We start from the raw sequence: 24024 nt of genomic DNA, 5'->3' as shown, positions 1-24024 counted from the left end.
TGGGGACCAAGGACCAAGGGACGGGTTGACGGGGGGCAAGATGGCAGAGAGACACTCCAGGTGGCCGAGGATTTGCCGCGGCGTTGAGCCTCCAAGCCCGAGCCTCAGTTTCCAGGCCCCCAGCCAGGCCCGAGGTGCCCTGGAGAGGCTGATGAGACCTGCACTGGTCTGGTACCGGCGTAGTCAGCCAGCCAGCCAATCAGCACCGCCCATAGCTCAGCCGGCCAGAGGGAGCTTCGAGTCCCAAGCGCGAATAACGTCAAACCATCGTTCGATTCTTTGGATCCCAATCCTCACCACCACCAACGCCGCCCCTTCGCTGTCCACCAATCTCCCCTCCAAACATCCTTCACAATGGCCGCAATCAAGCCCATCACTGGCGTACGTCACCCCCACCGCCAATTGGCTCCCGGCGCCCTCCTCCGAGCCTCCCCGTCGCCAGACGTGACTGACATTTTTTTGCTCGCAGATGCTCAAGAAGGGCCTCATCACCGACTTGTCCATCGCCCTCGGTACGCATTTCCTGGTCCCCTCCGACGACCTCTCGTCCGCCACGGCGCTTGGCCGTTCCATCCGGGGCGCCACGATTGACCCGAGCACTGGCTGACTGGAAAAACAGGTATCGGAGCCGTCATGGGAAGCCTGTTCTGGTATGCCATCCCGCCCACCCGACACCCAGCCGCCTAGCTGCCTGCTTGCTGGCGGCCACCAACCTGCCCGACCCTGAAATCTAACATACATTCTAGGCACGGTTACCACATGCCCCGCACCATCGCCCGAGACAACTTCTACAGCGCCCTCGAGAAGGAGCGTGCCACCAAGCAGGGACAATAGACGCTGCGGCTCGACGGACGGATCCATTCGGGAAGCGCGGGCGTAATGTCATGCATAGAGGCAAAATTTCTTTTGTGTTCGGGGAGGGTATAGATCTGTGAGGGGAAGAAGACGATGGAGGCGCGCAACGAGCTGGATGTGTCCACTGTATCATACGAACCCGGCAATTCAGACTTGGTAAACCATACGACCTGCGACCCGGCTATCCGTGACCTTTGAACGTGATATGGAGACTGGAGATCGGCAATGTTTCTTGTTTGGGAAGCCCAAGAAACTAGTCAACTGTCTTTGGTTGTCAAGAGCAGGATGTCGTCCCGAGGTCAAACTACTTGAGGGCTTCAGTGACTTCATGCTATTCTGGCATCCCATCGTTGAAGTCTTTCGCAGCACTGCACGTGGCATGATGTGGACATACCTTGAGTTATTCAGAACACCGGCACCGCTGAGATGCCACCAAATGAGCATCCACCAAGATCTTGGAGCTTGGATTAGAAGATGGTGTAGAGTACGCCCAGGGGGTTTCTCATCGATGGATAACGGTAACAGAATGCTCTCCCCTCCGGACTCTGTCCATTCCCCGGATCATCATAGCCTTGTAATATGTAGTGGTGGATTTATTTTAACAGTTGTTGCCTATGATACAGGCCCAGATGCAAGAGAATATGCCATAGTTGTTGCCCTTTCAAAACGCCCGCCCAGATGTCATAAATACACAATCCAAACACATCACCTGGCTTAGATCTCTCGATATTGCCCGTGCTTGTCCGTCTCCCTTTCTCTCCACGAGTACGACGTCCAGCCACGACCGCCAAAGCCAGTCCCCTTCTGTGCAGCTGCTGGCGGGACATCCTCTATATCCTTCTCGAGCCTGCCCTCCCAGCTTGTAGTCTCAACCATGAATTCCCCTTTTCTGTCCTGACACCTATGTACTGATCAGTCCGGGTTTCTCTTAAGCCACCATCGGTCGGCGTTGCCCCGCACTGTTCCGTCCCGTCGTCATCATCGTCAACCATTTCCGAAATTCCAGTCTCCACGCTTCAATTCCAAAATCACGAACTAAAAGGGAATAAACTCACCGTCTAAACCACCGTTGCACCGGCCAGCATTTGACAGGGCTGTTGGGCAGTTCGGGCCGGTCGATCTGGCAATCGTACTGCAGCATCCCGAACAGCGGGCACTGCGATAGGTCGATATCGCGGCCGCCCTCCGTCTTGCGCTTGGTGCCGACCAAACTGGTCTGGACCTGCGCCTCGAGGGCGTCGGCCTTGAAGATCTTGCAGGGGGGCGTCATTGTCTCCCTCCCACCAGCTTGCGCATCCGGAGGGGGAAGCTGATGTGCACCTTTGGGGATTGAAGGCTGGAGTCGCGGGACCGGAAACCTTGATTGATCGTGGAAAAACAACAACGGGGCGTGCTCGCACCAGGATGGACACCGCGGCAGCGAGGCACGCCGGGGCCAGGATATTAGGAGAGATTGAGGAGGAGAGTCTGGAGGAGGTATGTATGATTGCTTTTTCTCTTCTGCGGTCGGGGTCGCTACACCACAGCCTGCATCGCGATATGCAGGTTCGGGAGAGGTCCCGGCTTCACAAGTGTCCGGCTCCTGCGGCCCAGTGCACCCCCACCTTATCTTATCGCAGCGACCCTTCCACCCCCCTGAAGTCACTTACACAGTTTGGGCCGCATATCGGATTTCAAATCAGACCATAAAGCCCTGTATTTCTTATTTTAATTTTCATTCTCCTGTAATAGTCTGCCTATTCTCCCGATATATGATACTGACGACTCGCTTCTAGCTCCTTGCATCTCTCCGTGCCACGCTCGTGACACCTACCTCAACCACAGCCGCGCACACCGGAGCCCATGGCACCCTTCTTCAACCCCCCATCCCCATCCCCCAGCTCTCCTCCCTGATCGCCAGACACCACCACGCGAGCCAGTCCGCGCCCCCGCCTCTGCTCTCGCTCTCGGGCCGCCATCTGCCGTTCCTCTACCACCTGGTCTCGACGCTGCTCGCGGCGCCGCACCGCTACGCCGTGGTCGTCGTGGACGCGGACCACCGCTTCGATGTAACGCGCCTGGTCTCGTCAGTGTCCCCGCCACCCTCCTCCTCGTCTGCCGGGGACCTCGAGCAACATCGGCAGCAGCGAGACCCGAACCACCCGGCCCAGGTCGACGACCTGCGCCACCTGTACGTCTACCGGCCCGCGCGGTCGGCGCCGCGGCAGGCGCGGGGCGGCGGCGGCGGCGGCGGCGGCGGCAACCAGGTGCAGGCGTGCGTGGCCGCCGCGCAGCAGCACCTGCTGTACGGGCGGCACGCGTCGCGCGGCCGGACTTGGTGGGGCACCGTGGTGATTGGCGGCGGCGGCGGCGGCGGCGACGTCAGCGCCGGGTGGAGGGGTTGGATGGAGGTGCAGCGGCGGGAGGTGCCGGGGTTCGGCGTGGGTACGAGCGCCGAGGAGGCGCTCGCGGAGCGGGAGCGGCGCCACGCCAGGGTCGCGGAGCGCGTGTGGGAGGGCAGGAGCCGGGTCGGGGTGTATGCCTGGGCTGAAGGAGGCGGTGCGGGAGGTGGGTGAGAATGAGGGCTGGTGGATTGGGTGCCGCCTTGGGGCTGGGGAATGTTTCGATACCTGGTGTTCCGAATGACGAGGTAGTGAAAAAGCGTCATGAGTCAGCTATTGTATAGTGGCTAGATATCCCTAGAGCAGTCGCGTCACGATAGGAGAGCATCCTCTTATGGTTGTAGAATGGGTAATGACTATGTAGGGGTATGTCACCTATGTCCAATAAATTTCTTCAGTCTGCTTATCCTACCCGTTGATGTGAATGGCAGCCAAAGGTTGTCCCAATCTCCCATCAGGGGCATTTCCATCAGATCAATCATGATCGAAAGCTGAGCTCTAAGGTGGTGTCTCCTTTTCACAGTTGCTCGTCCCCGAGACCGATTTCTTTGGTGTACCTTTCGGCGATGCTTCCTGTTTCCGTTGCTCCTTGTCCTTTCCAAAGACCTTCACAACCACTTCTCGATCGCGGATGCGCTCGTAATATGTTTTCAAATTCGGTGCCCATGCGAGATCGTCCCTCCAAGTCGATCCGAGGGTGGTATACAGGAGAGGCCAGAACGCGTAGTCTGCTAGCGAAATGGAATGCCCAGCTATGAAATCAGCTTCCTCGGCGTACTTCTCCCAGGCGGTAAGGCGGTCTCTAAGTGTTGTGGCATCGGCTGGCAGGCCTCCGCTGCCCAAAGCAATGGCTTGCTGGAATCTGGTGAGCCAACGGGCAGTGTCAGCTCGGTCAGCCGCAGTCCCCTCTGCGCCCTTCCCGTAGTACCTGTCAAGGTACAACATAATGGCCATGTCACCAAAGACCGTAGACTTTCCCGGGCCATTGTCAACGAACTTGATTAGCGGATCATTGGAGGTGTCGCTCGGCGCGGGCGGTTGATCGCCTGACTTGGGCTTCATGTCTACCGGCGCCAGGCTTCCTTTGGCATATCCAATGCCCAAGTCAGTCAACATGAGTTGCACGCGCACGTTGGCTACCGCATCGCTGGAAGTAAACAGCCTGTGTGCGGCCATAATATGCAACACGTCGAATCCTTTGCCATAGTACTCATCCCAGTCGAAGTCACTAGACTGGTTCTCACGTCCAAACGCTCTAAGCATCTCAACTGCCTCCGGCGTCTGTCCATTGATGACTTCACGAGCTTCTTCTCTCGTCTTTGCCTTGGCCCCTTGGCCCCATATGAGCTTCTGGTCTCGGTCCAGGAAAGTTCCTATCTGCCTGAACGTCAACGAGATGCGGGCGCCACCATACGCGAGTTCGTCCTCTGTCTTTTCGCGATCTAGGCGCTTGTCCTGGCGAATGGCGTGCAGCCAGCGCATGTTCGTCTGCAGTCCCATCTGACACATGGAGTTGTGCGGCAGACGGGCCCGCTGCGCCTCACGCTTTGTCCCTTGTGCCGCTGCGGTAGGGGTTTCCGCCTGCGACTGCTCGTCGTTGTGCTGTTTGGGGGGACGCTTGGTGCGGAGTACCATGGTCCGCTCGGCGCCTACGCTGACGTTGACAATGAAACTGCCCTTGGCGATATCCAGGGTTTTGTCACTGTGTTCGGATATGTAGTCGCTGCCATCTCGATAGAACTGGATCAGCGCGTGATTCAGGGGGTGGCCGACCTTCTCTGCCACAACATCACGGATATCCTTCACTGTCGACGTCCACGGTAGCAGAGGTGGTGACTCATCTGCAGGATGTCGATATACTGGAATGTCGCCGCTTTCATCAACCTCGCCTTGAACAGCGACTAATCGAGGGACTTCACCTCCCTGGTGTGACATTCGCAGCCATTGAACTTCCTCTCGTAGTTTGTCAAAAATACCCTCGGCAAGTGCTTCGGGCAAGACATTGTAATGGACCTTGGTGTCGCCTTCGCACAACGGCTCACTCGTGGTCGAAGTTAATTGCCTGTCTTCCATTTTGGTACCAATATCCTGGTTGGGATTCGGGGGACCGTTCGATGGCTTTGGCGGTGATCTAGCCTTTGGTGGTTCACAAGTAATTGTCGTAGGTTCTGTCTGGTGTTCTAAAGGCGCACTCTCATTGACAGGCGAAACCGAAACATTCAACGGTCTCGTATCTTTATCACCCCCCAAGTTCAAGCGGCTCAAAGTCGATTCAATACCAGTCTCTTTGGTTGCTCCAACTTCATTCTTCGGGTTGCACCTTGTTTCCGAAGACTTCCCTTTGTTTCTAGACCCGATTCCATTTTGAGGCTGAGCAGCTGGCGGAGCTTTTACGGTGCTATCGTCATGTGAGTCATCCCCGGAACTTGCATTCAAATCGTCGTTAGGCGACGCGTGCATGTTGCCCATGATTGCAATCTGTCCATTGAGGCGTTGTTCAATATCTGGAAGCGGCCGAGATGGACGCCCACGCGCTGCAGCGGTTCGGGCGCGTGTGAATGTTATAGGCGGCAGACCGGCATTAGCCTCGCTAGCGAGCGGCGGACTTATAGGCGATGAGTCAACATTGGACGATGCAGAGGATGGAGGGCTCTTCGAAAGCTCCTGGTCGCCGCTGCTGCTGGGCCGGGCCTCATATACCACCGGGTATCTTCTGCCCGTTGGATTCGGTGTTGGCGCCGTAGCGGGGAGCTGCTTCGTTTTCGGCTTCAACAGCTTCAGGACTTCATCAGTAGACATGATGTCGCAACCTGTAGTCTGCTGTATTTTCTTGAGAGCGCCGCTATGGCGGTCACTGCTCCTGTAACCGCAGCAGTCTTCGACGATGCCGATGTCAAGTCCATGGCTGCCAGCATCTATCGCAGTTGCCATAATGCTTATATTCGTGAGAGAGCCACAGAGGAATACTTCACTGACAAACTTCATTCTGAGGCGTTGTATAAGGCTCGGAACCTTGAAAGCCGAATAATGCGTCTTGGTAAAGGACATGTCCTTTTTCTCTATGAGTTTCTGGATTTCGGGAGGGAACTCCGCGCCTGCCGTGTCTTTCTGCACGCACTCCGGCCTTCCCGGTGCCGGGCCGGAAAGAAAAGCCTCTGGGCACCTGGACAACGACTGCTCACCCGATGCCGGTGGTGGTTTGCGGCCTCTAGATGCAGTCTTCCGATTTCCTGATGCCGGTGTGTCTGATGTGATGATCTGCTCGTTTTTGGCCGGCCGAGGCTGACTGTACTCGCTCCCAATCCAAACGATATCTCCATACGGCCGGAACTCGTCCACAAGCTGGGTGATCCGGCCGGTAAGATCGGCCGGATCGCCGACATGTAGAGCACCGTCTGGAGACAGAAAGTCATTCTGGGCATCGACCACCAAGAGAGCCCTCCTGGTGCTCAGCTTGGGGAAGAGCGACGGGTCGATGGGTAGCAAGTTCATCGCGACGACTCCACATCTACCAACGCTTTCTTAGCCTTGCCGAGATCATGCAACCCTTGTATTGCAACTAGATTAATTCCATGTGTATTGTAGTGTCGTTCCTGGTTTGAATGGATAGAGCTCCGAAGGAAGATCGCGCAAAATGCTGAAGGTCCTTTTTAGTCGTAATGATAAACAGATAGCTGACACGGTTTCCAGTAAAGACGCGGAGTGCGGAAGGACGGCAAGAACTGCTCAAGAACGGAACAAGCTTGGCTGCTGTGGCTGCTGATGGCCACCACGAACATTGGCAATGTAGTAAGGAGATTGTCACATCCAAGATATGGCCCTTGGTTGATGTGCGGTATGAAACTTGTGTTGCATAGAAGGCGACGAAATTCTGGAGAGGACTATTCCGCATGTCATGGGCAGCATTGCATGTGTCTAGTGCCAACAGTGCCCCGCGATCCTCCGTTACAGGGTTCCACTACAGGAAGTACCCTGCCCGAATCCTGTTGTCACACACTTGATGCTGCACGCCATTGCAGTGGTATGCAAATTGTATGTAAGCCTATGCATAGAAACTCTCAATTTTGCAGCTTTGGCAGTGTTGTGCTCTTCCTCGCGTACGAATGGTACATTCGCCGGAGCTCATAGCCTGATGCATATGCATTCACAAGTTGGAAGTCGCTCAGCCAAAATACCAACAATTTCGAGGTCGGTACCGAGAACGGCCGTGTACGTGCCGCACATGAACGAATGAGGCTGAAGTCCGAGCGAGTACCGACCGATACCTGATTCTCGGGAGGGTGTGTACCATTGATGATTTTGGTTGGCCAATGGGCCGCTCAGACTGACAGGGAGGGAAGTTCAAACTTGGGGGTTGCAGTTGACTGAAGGCTTGTCTATTTGACTTGATGTGTCATGAGATTCTATAGTGCCGAACGAGTTCTATCAAGGAAACCATCTATGCTCTATACCCCAAGGCTGGTCTGAATATCGAGTGTTTCATTTCTTGGACCGCCAGGTTCATTTGTCTTCAACCCATACTGATGTCAATTGATTCGAGCATCCACCTATCGCTATAGCACTGGTTTTGGAAAACCTTGCTATGTAGCCTCTACTCGGATTGGATTATACTTGCCAAGGCTTGCTGGATCTCAACAAAGGTCGGCCGAGTGCTGGGATCCGGCAAGGTGCATTTCTCGTGAAGAGTTTTGAGATTTGCCAAACTTACTTGCTCTACCGGGTGATGAGAATCTCGCTCTATCAATCCCGAAATGTCTTGCAGCAAGTGAGCGAAGGCCAGCACCTCGAGTTGTTCCATAGCGTAGTCTGCGTATATAGAAGCTGCTCCAAAATCGCCTAGCAAGGCATGGCCCTCTTCATTGAATAGAATGTTATGCGCGTACAAGTCGCCATGCGCGATGGCCCTCGCATGGAGGTGAGCTGCAGCTGAAGCAATGCCCTGGAGTATTGTCAAGCCCTGGTCGAAACTCAACGCGGTTTCTGAGGCGAAGCAATCTCGCGTGCAGCTCTGGAGTGACGGCGGGAGGCCAAGAGTACTGTACGAAGGTGGAATAAGTTGCAGCACTAGGCCTTTTTTATCCGGATGCCCTTGGATCTCCCCAAGGGGGTCGATCAGGTTGTCGTGCGAGCCAGCCATGATGCAGGCACGCATCTCATCCATGGGAGTACCATCGCTAGTGACGTCGCCTTTGAAGAGTTTGATGGCAACCTCTTGGTATTCCCGGTCTGCTTTCCAGAGACCTTTAGAGATGATACCTGAGGCACCCTCGCCGAGGACTTCTTGAGCATTGATATCAGTCCAAGGCACACTGCTGAGACTGTCAGCCGTGTTTAGTCTCTGGATTGCCACCGTAGAGCATGGGTTTCCCGCAAAGGACAGGAATGAGAGCTCCGGCATGGCGAATAGCCAAGATGGTAGAATTTCGATCTGATTAGCGGACAAGCGCAGAAGACCCAGGTTGCGGCAGCCTGCCATTTCATCTGGAAGCGTGCGAAGTCGATTGCCAGAAAGCATGCACTTCTGGAGATGCGGGCATTTTCCAATGCTGTTTGGTAGCCGCTCGATCTCGTTGTTGGTCAAGATCAGCCAGCGCAGGCGCGGTGGGAGAGCGTTCTCGGGGATTTCCCTCAACCCATTGGAGCGGAATGCGACCATCTCGAGCTCGGGACATGATGCCAGTTGTTTTGGGAATACTGTAAAGTTACAGTTGGAGAAGAAAGCAATCTTCAGTCTCTTCAGTTGGCCGAAGTTGTCTGGCAACGACGAGAGGCCAGTGCCTGAAAGGTCGAGGTGCTCCAGAGACTCGGCCAGGTCGAAGATATGGGAAGGAAAGCCATCAAGGGGCTCTGAAATCTTAAGCTTCTTAACAGGCGCCGCTTGGTGGGCAGAGCCTATGAATTCGCCCATCTTGAAAGAAGCGTTTGATGTGGGAAAGGGCAAGATCAAATCGGTGTCGATGCCATAGAGTGTGTTCATGTTGAGAAATGAGCATGTGAGACAGCCACGGTAGCGATCTCCAGCGGCACTAGACCCAGCGTCGGCGTTATCGCAGGCTGAGCTTTAAGAAGCTACAAGAGAGCAATTGGGCATGTAGGGCCGGTAATAAGATTCTTGCCGAGACATATGCCTATAACATCAGTGCTCGACTTACTTATGACATGAAGCTTCCTGAAGACGGGTTCCAGGACAGCAATCAGGCTTGCGAGTTGCAAACTAGAGATATTATTTATTGCATTTGATGTACACAAATGTCCCCTACCTTGAGCGGGCCCACTGGAGAGCCTGTGGGCATACATATATCGTGCATTGTGTAGCGTACCGTCAAAGACAAGGTCGACTTATATCGTGAAGTTCAACTATGGGCATGCTTACTCATATTCTTGTAGTGCAGATCCGACCAGAGACATGTTGCGTCGCTGCCCGCAAAATTGGACGAGGGCCATTCGTAACAGCACAAACTTGAACCGGAGCATTCGCTGGACATGCTTCAGAAAACTGCGCAGAGCGACTGAGTAGCTCTTTTGATCAAGGCGTTTTATTTCACGTCAATACATGGGAGGGTGTCTGGGTAAGGGGCAGGGTAAACTGTGAATGAGGTGGGTTGCCCCAAATCTGATATTTGGAGTTCAGTTTGGTGATGACGGCTCAATGGGCGCAATGAAAGAAAGGTACCTAAGTGAAGTTACCTACCTACCTCCAGCTGGACTTGGGTCCACTAGTTACTTCACTTCTTAACCCCACGTAGGGGGTAGACCACTGAACCCCCCAGGCCAGTGGCTCTCATGGCCTGTGCACGCAAAGCTTGGCCAAGGTTTCCTTCGGCGACGCGACGAAACTGTTGCCGACCTGAGAGCACCCGTGCACCCCCCGGCCAGCGCAATTCAGACCTCCAGCTCATCGACGCCGTTCCCGCGACACAGCTCCGCCGAGACAAGAACGCGAGCCCGACGCCCTCACACAAGGATTCAAATAGGCTAGCCGAGCCTACGTCGCGAGCTCGAGACATCTCCTAGCCGACCACGTACAGAATTGCGCGCCTCCCTCGATCAGCTTAGCTCCTGCGGCCAGGTCAGGCATACAGTACACGATCCATCCTGGTACCTACAGCGTTCCGACTCTGTCGCCGGTGGTAAATTCCATTCGAGGTCTGTCGGCAGACCTGGCGGCCTCAACCGGTCGCAGCCATGGACTCGCCCATGGACGTGGATACATCACCCAAGGCTGGCGAGAAGCGATCGTCTCCCGCCGCCGCGCCGGGCAGTCGAGATGGCCAGCCGAACAAAAAGCAGCGGACGGAGACGCTGGAACCTGAGCTCCAACCCCAAGCGCAGCCACAGACTCAACCTCAGACGGCTATGGGCCTTGCGGGAGATGAGGACATGCCCGATTATCCCATCGGCCTGGCAGGAACGGCGGCAGCGGGCGAGCACCAGGGTAGCTTGAACGAGGCCGACTTTGCGCGGGATGGGCTGCAGAGGTCCATCGTTCTCGCCCTACAGCACGTTGGGTTTGATTCTGCCTCGCGGGAGGCCCTGGAGAGCTTCACTTCCCACGCCGAAAAATGTAAGCCCAGGCCTGCATGCTGCCATCAACATTGGCATCACGTCCTGTCTATCTCCCAGCCGTGCTGACTAATTTCCAGACCTCACGACCTTTGTTCAGCATGTGAAGCGGTTCGCCGAGTCAGCGCGACGAGAGCAGCCCACGCCAGCCGACTTCGATGTCATACTGCGCAAGCACAACATTCCCGTCTCGTCCTTGAAGCCGCACCTCAAGAACCCCATCGCCAAGGAGAAGCTGGAACCCACATACTACGACCCCTGCCCAACACCACCCCACGCCGACTATTTTCGGACCACCTCGACTGCCTTCCTGGGACCGGAGCTGGACGGCACGGCGGACCGACAAGAGCGGCCCTGGATACCAGACTGGCTTCCCCCCTTCCCGAGCAAGCACACGTACATGTTTACCCCGGTCGAGGCTGCGCCGCCCGACCCGGCTCGGAAACGACAGGAGGCGGTGCAGGATGCGCTGCTTGGCGAGAAGGCATTGCGGAAGATCAATAGAGCTGCCAAGATGAGCCAGCAGAAGGAGCTGACGGAGATCGCACGGCGCAACGCCCTGAGCAAACAGCGGCACGACAGGTGGGAGGAGATGATGAAATCTATGATACCCGAACACGGGGCAGCTGGCGAGCGGCAGGAGATCGCAGACCACAGCATCATTGTGGACTCCTCCGTGCGGTATAAGCGAAGAGAGGTGCCTAGGGTAAGATAATGCGGAAACCAGTCTGGTGAGAAAATGATTTCCATTGCAGCACAACTGACCATTGTTCTTGGGACAGGAGCACCGCGTACGACCGCAGGGTTAAGGACGAGAGGCGGTGACGAGAAGTTGTCTCGCTCGGGGGATCTCGAGGGAACATGTCAACATGTCCTCAATGGATGGTCCCTAGTTGTGTGACTCGTCTCGGACGAGACGAGCTGGTAGGAGGTGAGCTCATGGCATGTCAGCGTGGCGCACTGGGTTTCAGACTCCAGGTTTGTCGGCAGTGACGATGAACCATGGTACGCGGCCCCGCGGCGCGGCCTGTACGGCCCATGTGGGAATCCCAGCCGTACCTTTGTACTATCCGGAATGGTTGGTCGCCCTCACGGGGAAGGGTGGCTAGCATTGCATTGGCAGGGCGTTTTGCATTTTTGATTTCCCGAGATACCCCCTATACGTTTGTTTTATACCATGTATACTGTACGTACTGCATTGTAGTAGGTGCTACATACATCACTCACCCACGCATCCGTCCATCCGTCCATACACTGCCATGGTGGATCTAATAATGGCAATGTGCCTGTCTTGATACCTCTCGACTTCTTCCGTGGGAGGAGCAATATATTACCGCTAAGTGTTGCATTGGCACGCACAGTTGCTCGGACCACGGAGGAATCATGTGACTCGGTGCAATACTTCTAAGGACTATCGAGGATGTAAACTACCGATCTACTCAACTTCCTAGGTATGCAAGATGGAATCGGTAATCAACACTGGTCCGACGTTGGCTCGACTACACAGTAGCAGGCTGGGAGTAGGCTGAAGTGAAGTGGAAATGAATTACCTTGGTACGTACGTGCAGTGGACAGCTGCCAGCGGCTCACCAAGTCCATTTGCCAGCCGAGGTGACCCGCCGAGAGGGCAGCTGGAATTTTGATTGGCTCGTGCCCCACCAGAAGTCCCCCGAGGCTGGTTCCCCACTTGCCCACCTGCAAAACAACCCCTGCTGCCTTTTTTTGGCCCATTAGCGATTTTTGACCCTAAAGTGAACCACACAAAAATTGTCGGAATTTTTCGAGACAGCCAGCCCGACCTGCGAGAGACGGTGACCTTGACTGCAGCAGCCAAATCACGAAACCTCTTCTATCCACCACCCCAACCCCAGTTCAAGTTGTTGCTGTCTAGACAGACTTGAAGCACATACCCGGACAATGGCTGAGCAGTTGATTCTCAAGGGTACCCTCGAGGGCCACGTACGTTTGCATCCTCCCCATACCCGTCTCTCCCTCGCTCTTATCCTCCCCGCTGCCGTCCCCGTCGCTGCGATGCGCCTGTGCTGGCCGTCCCCAGGCCTGTGAGCAGCGGAGGAGGACGAGCGCGAGCACGAGGAGGAGCACGATCACGGCCTCGCAAGAACAAACAGGCAGCTGACATTTCTTCCACAGAATGGCTGGGTCACCAGCTTGGCTACCTCCATGGAGAAGTACGAACGACGCCCAACTTGCCCTCGAAATGACGAAACAAGGAAGAAAATAGCTAACATGTCTCGACCAGCCCCAACATGCTCCTCTCGGCTTCCCGTGACAAGACCCTGATCATCTGGAACCTCACCCGCGACGAGTCGCAATACGGTTACCCCAAGCGATCTCTGCACGGTCACTCCCACATCGTCTCCGACTGCGTACGTATTTGGCCCTCTCTGTCCACTTCCGCCAAGAGGAAGCGGGCCAGGGAAACCTGAAGATAGAAAGATGGAAGTGGGCTGACGGACTCCTCCCCGTGTTCAGGTTATCTCCTCCGATGGTGCCTACGCTCTCTCCGCTTCGTGGGACAAGACTCTGCGCCTCTGGGAGCTTGCCACCGGTACCACCACCCGCCGCTTCGTCGGCCACACCAACGACGTCCTGTCCGTCTCCTTCTCGGCCGACAACCGCCAGATCGTCTCCGGCTCCCGCGACCGCACCATCAAGCTGTGGAACACCCTCGGTGACTGCAAGTACACCATCACCGACAAGGGCCACACCGAGTGGGTTTCCTGCGTCCGCTTCAGCCCCAACCCCCAGAACCCCGTCATTGTCTCCAGCTCCTGGGACAAGCTCGTCAAGGTAAGCTCTCCATTTCCGTCGACCCCGAGAAAGCAGAGGTTTGCCCTCCAACAGCTTCCATCCACATGATGTTTTGCAACCTTAAGTATTTGCTACTTCAGAGCTAGCTCCGGCTTGCCATGAGACCACCAATCACCAATTGCCCTGATTTCTGAAGCCGCAAGGCTCTGCTTTCTCTCGTGGGGGGATCTTTTCACGCCTCTTCTGGTTCTAGTGGCTGACATTGCAACCCTCCTCCAGGTTTGGGAGCTCTCTACCTGCAAGCTCCAGACCGACCACATCGGCCACACTGGTTACATTAACACTGTCACCATCTCCCCCGATGGCTCCCTCTGCGCCTCCGGTGGCAAGGACGGCACCACCATGCTCTGGGACCTCAACGAGTCCAAGCACCTGTACTCCCTCAACGCCGGCGACGAGATCCACGCTCTCGTCTTCTCCCCCAACCGCTACTGGCTCTGCGCTGCCACCGCCAGCAGCATCATCATCTTCGACCTCGAGAAGAAGAGCAAGGTCGACGAGCTCAAGCCCGAGTTCCCCGCCGTCGGCAAGAAGAGCCGTGAGCCCGAGCCCGTCTCCCTGGCCTGGAGCGCTGATGGCCAGACCCTGTTCGCTGGTTACACCGACAACATCATCCGTGCTTGGGGTGTCATGTCGAGGGCATAGTAGGCTCTCGCCAAGGAAAGTGGAGGATCTGATCTTCTCTCAACCCGGGGTTGTCGGTCACTGTCATTGACTGGGCGTAAGGGATGGGCTTCATCATTTGTCATTTGGTCACTTTTACAGGGGAAATGGCAGATCACATCACACATATTTCGACGTGCCACGGTTGACGATAAAAAGGAATGGTTGGCATTGTTGATGCGCTGCAGGTGCTCTGCTAATACGACACTTTTACGAGATATACCAGCTCGTGTGTTCTAGCTGTGCCATTGTGAAGAAAAAAATTTGCAAAAACTCTTTTCGACCCTGCTTTCATTGAGTTGACTGGTTTGTGTGAGACGACACCAGATGCTTGAGATTTCTCGCAGCGGGAACATAGTCTGCATTGTGGCGTAGAAAGTGCCTTGCCACGAAACTCTTCTGCCATATACCCGGTGCTTGGTCTGCCGACCAAGTCATGTAAATCAAGCTCCCTACGCCGGATAGTACCTGGAATAGGAGGTGTCTTATCTGGATTAAGGCGTGACTGCTCCAACGACGGGTCGACATATCCGGTAGGTCCAGCAACGCCTACTTTGCCATTATAGTCACTCCCGAGCAATGGATCTGCCACAAGGGGTACTCTATCTACTGGTAGGATTCGACTGATGTCTATTACAGTTACCTTCAATGGGTTTGAAAAGGTCAATGGGATTTTGCCAGTTACGGCATACTGTTCAGCTGCTCGACGATTCCGCCGCCAGATTCATAACCATTTGCTTACACCAATTTACATCCCCTGAGCTCGCAAGAATTGGAAGACCCGTTCGAACGCTTGCGGCGCGACCTTGTGTAGATTCAAGTTATGACTTGTAATGATTCCAAATTAGCTGTGTCTCTCTTGAAGGGTTCGTCCGAACCAGATTCCAGTGCATTGACTTACCCAGCGGGCAGATCATCCACCCTCTCAACGACGCGCGCACCTTTGAGTTTCGTCATGACCTCCTCCAGCACGCCGGCACAGTTTCCCCCGCACGCGGAGACGTCGTACTGCCCCTGGAGAAGAAGCACTGGCGCGGTGATGTCCCCGTACACGATCGTGGTATTCAAGAGCGACGGCAGCTCGCCCACCGCGAACGGCTCGCTGGCGACGCCGTACGACCACTCGGCGACCCGGTGCTCGAAGAATGGTTCTGCAAAGTAGGCATACGTCTCTGCGTACAAGTCCGCGGATATGAGCCAACCCGCGTCGAGCTCACCCCAGCGTCCTGGGTCCTGGATTCGAGCCACGCGGAAGCCAGCGCCAGCCACGAAGGGCCCGAAGAAGTCGAAGGTCCCGCTGAAGCCCGTCAAGACTAGGGCGTCGACTGGCGACTGCGCTGCGGATGCGGCTGAGATATAGGCGCCATAACTGTGTCCCACGAGCGCAACCTTGGTGGACCCTAGTTTTGTCTGGGCATAGTTGATAAGAGAATCAAGGACTGCAGTCTCTACCTGGAACTGCGCGTCGATCAGTGAATTCACTCTAGAAAGACGTTAGCAAACGGGGCCTTTGTTTCATCATGAAGGAGACACTACGTACTTGGAAGAAGACCCGACGCCAATCCTGTCGTAACTAAGAACTGTATAGCCAGCTGCGACAGCAGCGTCAATGAAACTGTACTCGCCAGCATCTGACAAGTTGGGCTGCCAATACCTAAGCAAGTTAGTGCTCTGCAGTTCCATGCTATACATGGGGAAATCTCAACACGCACAGCTTCGACTCAATGATCCCATGCGTTAGCACCAGCGTAGGTCCGCCGTGGCCACAGACGGTCGCTCCGACCGTGTAGTTACTCTCGACGGGACCCGGGGTGGCGCCGGAAATGGGCAGAGGGAACTCGGCGCTCCCGAAATCACGGCGGGTGAGGTTGAATGACAGGGCCGTGGCATCCCAGTTGTCGTGCACACTTGTTGTGATATGGAAGCGCGGGACGGATACGGTCACTGGGATTTGGACTTCCCTGCAGCCTCTTGCGCCCTGCGTTGGCGATGCCCTGGCTATCGAGGCCAGGGCGGCGAATAGCAGATGACTATGCATTTCCGGTTCGATTACTGCGGTTACACGAAATCAAATTGCGCAACGGATGTGGCTTCAGATCAATTCTCTTGCCTTCATATACCCATCCCTAGTTGTCCAGCCCTATCAATGGTTTATCAATGCTGCCAGATCAGGTATGAATGATTCCTCACCTCGCATCAGGGCATGGCGTCAGCAGCCGGGGTTGAAGTATAGGCCCTGTCTGACATATCTGTATAGTGGGGATTATAGCTTTGTCACAATGATTCAAACGTAAAAGGTCCAATAGCAGTTCGTTCCTTCAATTGTTTACAGACGGCTTTAGTTACATCACATCCAGCGTCATGCAGCGCTACCTCACCATTTACCCAATATGGTCAAGTATAAGATTATGGTGCCATCGATTGCTTACTCACGTAACCGCATACATCCTAGTCTGGAGCCACTGCGTGCCAACTGTCAATTTGCTGCCAGGGGCTGAGCTCGTATTGTATATCGGCAAAACTGGATATGCCTAATCCTCATGCGACTCGGGATGTGGGCCAACAATATGCTTCACCAGCCTGTTCAGGCTTTGGGCTCCTTCGAGGATACAGTTGCTCAGATATGGCTCGCTGAGTTTGTAAAAGCAGGTTGTTATTGATTGGAGGATTTGCGACTTCATTGCTTATCTTAGACAGTCGGTAGGACGAGAGCTTTGTACAGTTTAACGGCATATTTTTCTACTCATTTCATAATTCAATACCGCTCTCGCTCTCTATTTGGGTACCCATCAAGTCTGGCCTGTATAAGGCGCCCCTGAATTCTTTCCACGGCCTTCGCTTCAATCCTCTGTCTTCTACTGCCGAAGCTATGAAAAAAAAAAATTTCAAACACCAGAAAGTTCGCCAAAGGCCCCTGGCTGTTTCATCGTGGGAGACGGCGATAACTTTGCTCAATAGATTGACAACAGGTTGCAAACACATAACCCATTTCAATAGAGATTCATTGAACCCTCATGGCCACAATTGTCTGATGGCCACTCATGGATTTTCGTATCATCATTTATTCATCGAGCACGTATGTAGCGTAAGAATGAGTGTAATTGATTCCCCATTCACCGAAACGCTTCTAGCCAACTTTAGTATTTATTTTCCCCCCGAGCCCCGCCAGCAGGTGTAGATAAAATGAGACAAAGGAGCGTGGAAGAAATATAAAAATAAAAGTGAACAGAGTGCAAACCACAGAGTACAAGAATAAGTACCCAACTAACAGCTGCATCCGCAAGTCTTGCAGTTCAATCCCTTGCCACACGCATAAAGTGCAGATCCACCACAGTCATTGTATGTTTTACAGGTGATCCACGATCCAAGACCGCCATTGTTTGCTGTCCAGCACCATTTGCCATCCCCTGCCGAGCCACATGCTTTCCAGCAGTACCCATCAGTGCAACCATATGGCGCTTTGTCATAGCAGTCTCTTGGGCTCAGTAGATCCAGACCACGGGACTCAGTGGTGGTTTCGTTGTCGTTATCCCTCTTAAGCATGTTGCCATTACCCAATGGGTGCTCTGCGCAGTTTCTGACATCGCTGGCGTTTACGCCGTCTGGAAGATCTTTGGCATTGAAAGACAGAACACCCAGATCACCGCACTGAGCAGCGGCTGCAGCGGTGGCAGCTTCGTCAGCTTTAACCAACACTTGAAATACAGTGAGAATGGCAATGGCATTGAACTTCATCTTGGCGGTGTATAGAGGTAGTATGCTGGGAAGAGGGAGATCTCGGCGTAAATAGGTTTGTAGCCTAGACTTTTAGGGGTGGGATGGGATGTAAGTGCAGAACGGATGATGTGTGTCTTTGTTGTACTAGAAAGCTGCTGTAGCGGTAGCTTTTATATCTGTGAATCTGGGCTTTGAGAAATCTCCTATACAAAGTGAGCAATATTCAGCCCAGCCAATGCGGCCGAATGCCGGTGTGTTTCTGGCAGGTAGCATGTAGATCATCATCTGTTTGCGAGACTTTCTAAACGAAGGACTGAGAAGTCCGAAGGGTTTGTGGCATAAGCTGCAGATGAAGGTGCTTCAGTGTGTGTTAGCCACAGAGGATTCTGACGGGATCTATCCATATATGCGACTTATTGGACACGCGATGCCAAAAGGATTGGAGGAGCCCACTTTAGTCCTACGTATTACGAGCCCAGTCCTTACCATATTACTGCCAAAAGCCATCTAGGCTTCTTATAATTCAGCCTCGCCAAAATGTTCCTATTTTCGGCTACTAAAAAGGCTCATAATTCATCAGTTTATGATAGTACTCTTTCGTGATACTATGGGATAGCCGAGGGATGGTCCGCTTTTCGGAGAATGCACCTAAAATCGCCTTGGATCCCACAAGGTCTCATGCTGGAACTAAAATCAAAGATTGTCTGTACTGCATCAAAGTGAGGATCAAATCGTGGCTTGTGGTCGGAGATTCCCTTGGACATCCTGTCAGGGTATTAGGGGCCACGGTAAAGCCGAGGTGCTGTCACTACACAAGTTCATAGACTGAGCACAACCCGCATGGATCAGTCTTCTGTGGAAAGGCTGGAGAATCCCATGGGCCGGATATGGAGGCCTATTTCAAGAACTAACTTAAATTTGGCTCAAGCAGTAATAAGTTAATCAGTACAAGGGTGTAAGATTACAGCACTATTCCTTACGGTTTTGGTGCTGATGCCTTGGCCACAGCGGTAGGTTGGATGCTTTGACGCACGCGTTGAGAGCCTCCTGTGACACTCTTTCCTGGACACATTCTTCCCGTATGGTGGCGAGTGAGGCATCGGACGTACCTAATGTATGCATTTATAGAGGGTCATCAACTCACATATGGGTCATTCTTCGTCAACGCTACGTCACTCATCCTTTTCTACCGCATCCAATACTTCGCAATGTGCCACTTAATGTATCAGTCCTAATAACATTGCAATGGGTGCATAAGAGTGCTTGAAGGTTTCCATGATGCCTTTTTGGAAATTGACGGGTATATAGCTCTTATAGTGAATGGCCAGGCCAATAGGTGCTGTGGAGTGCCAAGCGCTCGAGGGTTGACGTGTTGCCAATCTCTGCCTTGTGCGTACACTAGTCTGTGGCTGCCTGAGTTAGCTCATCCTCCAGACTTAGTGCTGACAAAACCTTCGCAACAATACTATAATAAACCACACAGCCCACAACGGCCTCGTCAGTTTCCAACTCCAAATTACTATTATATTGCAACAATATGCAGGCCGGCAAAATTGTTATCACAACCAAAGGCGTCGACGCCAAGCTCATCAATCGGCTACTTCTCTACGTAAGAGATTGGGAGTTTGGATTTCAAGGTTCTTGGGACAGGCAGAGAATCCTTCGAACCCGGGATGAGGTCTTCGCTGCCGATCTACCTGTCGACGTCCCTCCTGTCCATGATGTCGGCGACGGGAGGGCCGCAGCCAGTGAATCCTTTGAAAATCAGTGGGAAGGCCTCTCTATTGAAGAAGTAGAGAAGTATATGCTTTCTCACGATGAAGGAGGAGACAACACCAATCTAATCTTGGTCCTCGACGACAAAGGGCGGCACGATCAGACGCTCATCGTGGCCATGAGGGCCTATAACCCAGATGAAGATACGTTGTATCTTCCCGAGTACGACAAGGTTCGCGTCCCCTGGCAGGAGGTGCACAGCATGTGGACCAACCTTGATATGGCAAATATGAATTTTGACGAGTTTTGCGACGAAGAAATTGGTGCAGATGGGAATCGTTGGTGGACCTACAAGCCGACATTTGATGAAGATCACTATGCCGGGGTTGCGGATAAAAGGGATCCTGCCATCAAGGAACTCGAAAAATTGGACATGGCGTAGCATTGGAGCGTGGTAGCCACTTTTGCGAGAAGAAATTGGCTGATAACTGGGGGTGGATATCTGTATAGAACCAGAAACCACAGCTGAGATATAGCAACTGCGCTCAACCCTGTATTCTTGACTTGGCTTATAGCACATCGGTAAGGACCTCTCTACTTTTATTGTGTCTATGCTATTGCGTGAAACTTCACTTGAAAGAACCGGATAACCACTGCGAATACAGGTATGTCCGTTATTATCGAAGACATAATAAGTACATCTCCTGTCTTGTTGGGGCTTATCTGAGAATACCATGAAGCGAGCGACAGGCCATAAGCTTTTATCAAAGTCGAACTTAAACACTAATTGTTGACAAGTAGGAGATAGAAATGAATGTTAAGCAAGTCGGTTAGCACAACCCTGATTGGCCATTATACACCACCTTTTTCGAAGATCATTTGGCCTGGCCGGGCTTCTTCAGTGTTAACACCCAGCTTTTTGATTCCATTGAATCCAATCACGCTGAGAGCAACCAAGGCATGAGTATCCTCAGCACCCGGCAACAATAGGTTTATCCAAGAAAGCGAACACATAATCAAGCCAAGCTCGGCTAGAAGAATAACGCGGGGAAGAGGTTGAGAAGCTTCGACAGTATATGCGGGGAGATTTGGAGTTGAGGCCGGCAACTCCTTTATTTTCCACCAATAGGACAACACGATGCCTACTATGTCATCAGGACAACTTACCGTAAACTGATAAAGGCGCAGCATAAATGATCCAGTCGATGAACGCTCTTGCTTGACAAAAGCTTGCCTCAAGTCACAGTCCTGTCGACTAAGCCTCCTCGGTAAATGTAGGTGGAGCGCATATAGCCGGGTACTATATCGAGCAAGCTGAGATGACCCCTTCGATAGCGGCGACCACTCTTTTGAGTCTCGTGACTCTCAGTGCTTTCCACCCGGCAAGTGCTAAATGTGTACCTCCAAAGGAAGCCCACTTCAACTGGGATGATGTAGAGTACCTGTAAGTCTTAGCGAGAATCGTACATCACCGATGTTTTGGAGCAAGTTGACCAATACTCCACCAGGATCGCTTTCGGGGACTCATACACCTTCGTGCAGGGCACGTACGGCTACCCAAACTATAGCTTCATTGGGAACTACCTGCCGGGCGAGCTGTCGTTCACGCCGACGGAGCTCCTCAGCAACCGCATCGTGCAGAATTTCACCGGCACAGCCGAGGGAGGACCCAATTGGGTTGAGTACCTAACTGGCTGCGGCGTAGAGCCGGGTGAACACCTGCCCTCAGATTGCGCCATACAGCTATGGGACTTTGCTTTCGCGGGAGCCGACGTAAGCGAGGAATTCTTACCGCTGCACCACAACTTCACGACGCCGCTAGTCAACCAGACAGCGCAGTACCTGAAGTGGGCGGAGCCAGTGCTTGGCCCGCGTATTGAGGGCCGAGGCACGAACAAGAAGGCCGAGGCTGCACTGGTCGCTGTATGGATCGGTATCAACGACGTCAACGACTCACAAAGCAAGAAGCCGGCCAAAATAACGTTCCAGGACTTCTGGCAGGCCGAGATAGAGGCCGTGTTCTCCGAGTCTGTGCTGCCGCTGTTCGGCGCCGGGTACCGGAACTTCCTATTTGTCAACCTGCCGCCGCTGGACCGCACGGCGGCGAATCAAGTCAAATCGAACCCTAGCCCAAGTAAAGAGCAAGTTGGCTGGTGGAACGAGATCTTGGCGAACCGAGCAAGGGAGTTTGCTGAGACAAACCAAGGCGCCAAGGCCATGGTCTATGATGCCAACACGTTCTTGAACGGGGTAATGAACAGCCCGGAACAGTACGGCATCACAAACCTGACATACTGTCCGGACTACGCACAGTTGGAAGTGCTGACGAGTCCCGAAAAGTACGGATGTCGCCCATTAGATGAGTATTTCTGGTATAACTCAGGCCATATGTATGTGCATCTCCCTGATGAGGTGCCAACCATTACTGACAGGTTTCCCATTTTTAGGTCATCGCATACACATAAGATCATGGTGCCAAATTTGATAGAATTCCTGGAGGCCCAATCAACATGACGGAGCAAATTTTGATTACGGGGCATATATGTGGCAAGTGTCTAATAAAGTGCAGTACCGTAGCCGTGATTATCTTAACGGTCGCTAGACTGCAAGATAGAATGAGTAATGATGCCTGTCGATGATCTACGGTCGGGTTCAAGCCGTCATTTGGCGAGGTAGCATCTGGAGGTAGTGGGATAGTTCGTACGTCCTCAGTGGCAGAATTTTGGGAACGTCCATAACGCATGAACCAGGCTTATAGCTCTGAACCTTACGCCTCCAATGTACGAATTCAAATACGTAAATCTTCAAAACCACCAGCATTGTCTTACGTAGTCATATAATAGCAGTAGTGGTAAGGCTAAGCGGCGGCTGTCGCAAGCTTAATGTCATCAAGGAGAATGCCGCAGAGTTCAAGACATGGGCAAGCCATATTCTCGAAACACCGCGCGATGAAGATTGCTAGGCCATTGCCTGCGGAATAAACATTAGTGTCCCTCATAACGGTGAGATCGACCGGAACGCATTTTGACAGACCAGGGCTGTTGATTCGCATGCCGGAGCTTGTTAACCGATATAGTTCAGAGAAGAAACTCGACTTCTTAGTCGTCACAGCACAGTGATTAGTTTCCACAGCTCGGCTAACGATCGGGTTCTTCTACAATTCTAGGTCGACCACGCAGGTAGGGAGGGGCCACGAATTCTATGCCCAAAAGAGTTGCAGTTGACGACTGAAGTGTCAAGGTTTGAGCAAAGCTTGATCGGAGACATGAAGCACTCGAAAACCGTGGGGTAAAGGTATCGCAGCATGAAACCAAGTGCGTCAGAACATGGTGAGATTCCCTATGGAATCGCTTCGCGAGAGCTGGCTGAGCTGTTTGTTTGCGCGGGTCCAGCCAATCTGCGGCAAGCGAGGTGAGCAGCCCTCGAACCAAGGTGGCCTGTTGGGTCATCTTTTGAAACGTCTTATGTCGACCTTTTATCGAGTGTCTCAAGTGCTCGCCCGTGTTTAACGGGCCGGAGAATTTTCCAGGTCCGCGATTGGGGCGTTGCAACTAGAGATGAGCTCAGACCAAATCCCTCCGACCTGACGGGTCATTCCGAGTGTGGGTGCAGCTTGGAGACGGGGGTGTTTGATGCTTTGATACCCCAAGACCTCTTGTGAGAGCTGGCAAGTCTGAAGATGACGCATCAGCTGGGGAATCAAGGACTTGCTAACCTTCAGCCTGATGAGCCTGAGGCTCAATCTGAAAACAGGCTTAACTTGAGGGGGCCTTGAGCGGCTATACAACTCTTGTCAAGGACGATGTAGGAAAGGTCTTGGCAGTTGCGTTGCAAGCCATTAGGCCTATTTGTCACTCATTCCGTGCAAAACCCGCCAACTGTGCGGGCTGCTTTCCCTGCTGTTTGAGCGACATTCAAAAGGGAACAAAAGTGACAGAATTTTATGATAGTACTGTACTGATGATACCGGAATCCGGATTGGAGCCGCGTTACTCGCTGACCGAGCTTGGATGTCTTTTTCTTTCCAGAACATCGAACTCCCGGGGACCCCTGGTAAGTGGCTTGGGGGCGAGACGTTTAAACGGGCGTTGGCGTCATTGCCGATGTCTGCATGGGCGGACAGTTGTGAATCTGCGAACTCCAAGTGCAGGTAGACTATTGAAAGCCCCCTCTCTACCATGGTACCATGGTAGAAGATGGCGGCCATATGGCGGACTTGATTCTCCTGACGCTATTCTAGACCGCACTATCGTAGAATGGATCCGAGAAAACCTTTGCTGCATGACACTTGTATCTA

At 53.4% G+C, this 24024-nt stretch overlaps 11 protein-coding genes across 11 annotated transcripts; 6 read left to right on the top strand and 5 right to left on the bottom strand.

The window, feature by feature from the left end:
* Positions 1–354: 354 nt before the first annotated feature.
* On the top strand, positions 355–834 carry JN550_007480 (uncharacterized protein; the record flags this gene model as incomplete). Its single annotated transcript, XM_049319335.1, has 4 exons — positions 355–381; positions 470–566; positions 620–650; positions 747–834. The coding sequence occupies 4 exons, from the start codon at positions 355–357 to the stop codon at positions 832–834; spliced, it is 243 nt and encodes an 80-aa protein (XP_049170456.1).
* A 735-nt stretch (positions 835–1569) lies between these two features.
* Positions 1570–2125, bottom strand: JN550_007479 (uncharacterized protein; the record flags this gene model as incomplete). The annotated part of the gene is made up of 2 exons (XM_049319334.1): positions 1570–1756; positions 1911–2125. The coding sequence occupies 2 exons, from the start codon at positions 2123–2125 to the stop codon at positions 1570–1572; spliced, it is 402 nt and encodes a 133-aa protein (XP_049170455.1).
* Positions 2126–2259: 134 nt separating this feature from the next.
* Positions 2260–3410, top strand: JN550_007478 (uncharacterized protein; the record flags this gene model as incomplete). Its single annotated transcript, XM_049319333.1, has 2 exons — positions 2260–2331; positions 2631–3410. 2 exons carry the CDS (start codon positions 2260–2262, stop codon positions 3408–3410), a joined length of 852 nt encoding a protein of 283 aa, XP_049170454.1.
* A 324-nt stretch (positions 3411–3734) lies between these two features.
* JN550_007477 (uncharacterized protein) lies at positions 3735–6728 on the bottom strand (the record flags this gene model as incomplete). The annotated part of the gene is made up of 1 exon (XM_049319332.1): positions 3735–6728. The coding sequence occupies one exon, from the start codon at positions 6726–6728 to the stop codon at positions 3735–3737; it is 2994 nt and encodes a 997-aa protein (XP_049170453.1).
* Positions 6729–7827: 1099 nt separating this feature from the next.
* JN550_007476 (uncharacterized protein) lies at positions 7828–9213 on the bottom strand (the record flags this gene model as incomplete). The annotated part of the gene is made up of 1 exon (XM_049319331.1): positions 7828–9213. The coding sequence occupies one exon, from the start codon at positions 9211–9213 to the stop codon at positions 7828–7830; it is 1386 nt and encodes a 461-aa protein (XP_049170452.1).
* A 1208-nt stretch (positions 9214–10421) lies between these two features.
* JN550_007475 (uncharacterized protein) lies at positions 10422–11608 on the top strand (the record flags this gene model as incomplete). The annotated part of the gene is made up of 3 exons (XM_049319330.1): positions 10422–10800; positions 10880–11505; positions 11582–11608. 3 exons carry the CDS (start codon positions 10422–10424, stop codon positions 11606–11608), a joined length of 1032 nt encoding a protein of 343 aa, XP_049170451.1.
* Positions 11609–12716: 1108 nt separating this feature from the next.
* On the top strand, positions 12717–14276 carry JN550_007474 (uncharacterized protein; the record flags this gene model as incomplete). Its single annotated transcript, XM_049319329.1, has 5 exons — positions 12717–12758; positions 12951–12988; positions 13060–13186; positions 13293–13610; positions 13851–14276. 5 exons carry the CDS (start codon positions 12717–12719, stop codon positions 14274–14276), a joined length of 951 nt encoding a protein of 316 aa, XP_049170450.1.
* A 915-nt stretch (positions 14277–15191) lies between these two features.
* On the bottom strand, positions 15192–16332 carry JN550_007473 (uncharacterized protein; the record flags this gene model as incomplete). Its single annotated transcript, XM_049319328.1, has 3 exons — positions 15192–15777; positions 15835–15948; positions 16007–16332. 3 exons carry the CDS (start codon positions 16330–16332, stop codon positions 15192–15194), a joined length of 1026 nt encoding a protein of 341 aa, XP_049170449.1.
* Positions 16333–17558: 1226 nt separating this feature from the next.
* Positions 17559–18029, bottom strand: JN550_007472 (uncharacterized protein; the record flags this gene model as incomplete). The annotated part of the gene is made up of 1 exon (XM_049319327.1): positions 17559–18029. The coding sequence occupies one exon, from the start codon at positions 18027–18029 to the stop codon at positions 17559–17561; it is 471 nt and encodes a 156-aa protein (XP_049170448.1).
* A 1519-nt stretch (positions 18030–19548) lies between these two features.
* On the top strand, positions 19549–20169 carry JN550_007471 (uncharacterized protein; the record flags this gene model as incomplete). The annotated part of the gene is made up of 1 exon (XM_049319325.1): positions 19549–20169. One exon carries the CDS (start codon positions 19549–19551, stop codon positions 20167–20169), a length of 621 nt encoding a protein of 206 aa, XP_049170447.1.
* Positions 20170–21046: 877 nt separating this feature from the next.
* Positions 21047–22241, top strand: JN550_007470 (uncharacterized protein; the record flags this gene model as incomplete). The annotated part of the gene is made up of 3 exons (XM_049319324.1): positions 21047–21171; positions 21236–22117; positions 22175–22241. The coding sequence occupies 3 exons, from the start codon at positions 21047–21049 to the stop codon at positions 22239–22241; spliced, it is 1074 nt and encodes a 357-aa protein (XP_049170446.1).
* Positions 22242–24024: the final 1783 nt, after the last annotated feature.

Source organism: Neoarthrinium moseri (genome assembly GCF_022829205.1).
Source record: "Neoarthrinium moseri strain CBS 164.80 chromosome Unknown scaffold29_Wmoseri_CBS_16480, whole genome shotgun sequence".
Lineage (NCBI taxonomy): Eukaryota > Fungi > Ascomycota > Sordariomycetes > Amphisphaeriales > Apiosporaceae > Neoarthrinium > Neoarthrinium moseri.
The sequence above is the reverse complement of the archived record's forward strand: the minus strand, read 5'-3'. Positions and strand labels throughout refer to the sequence as shown.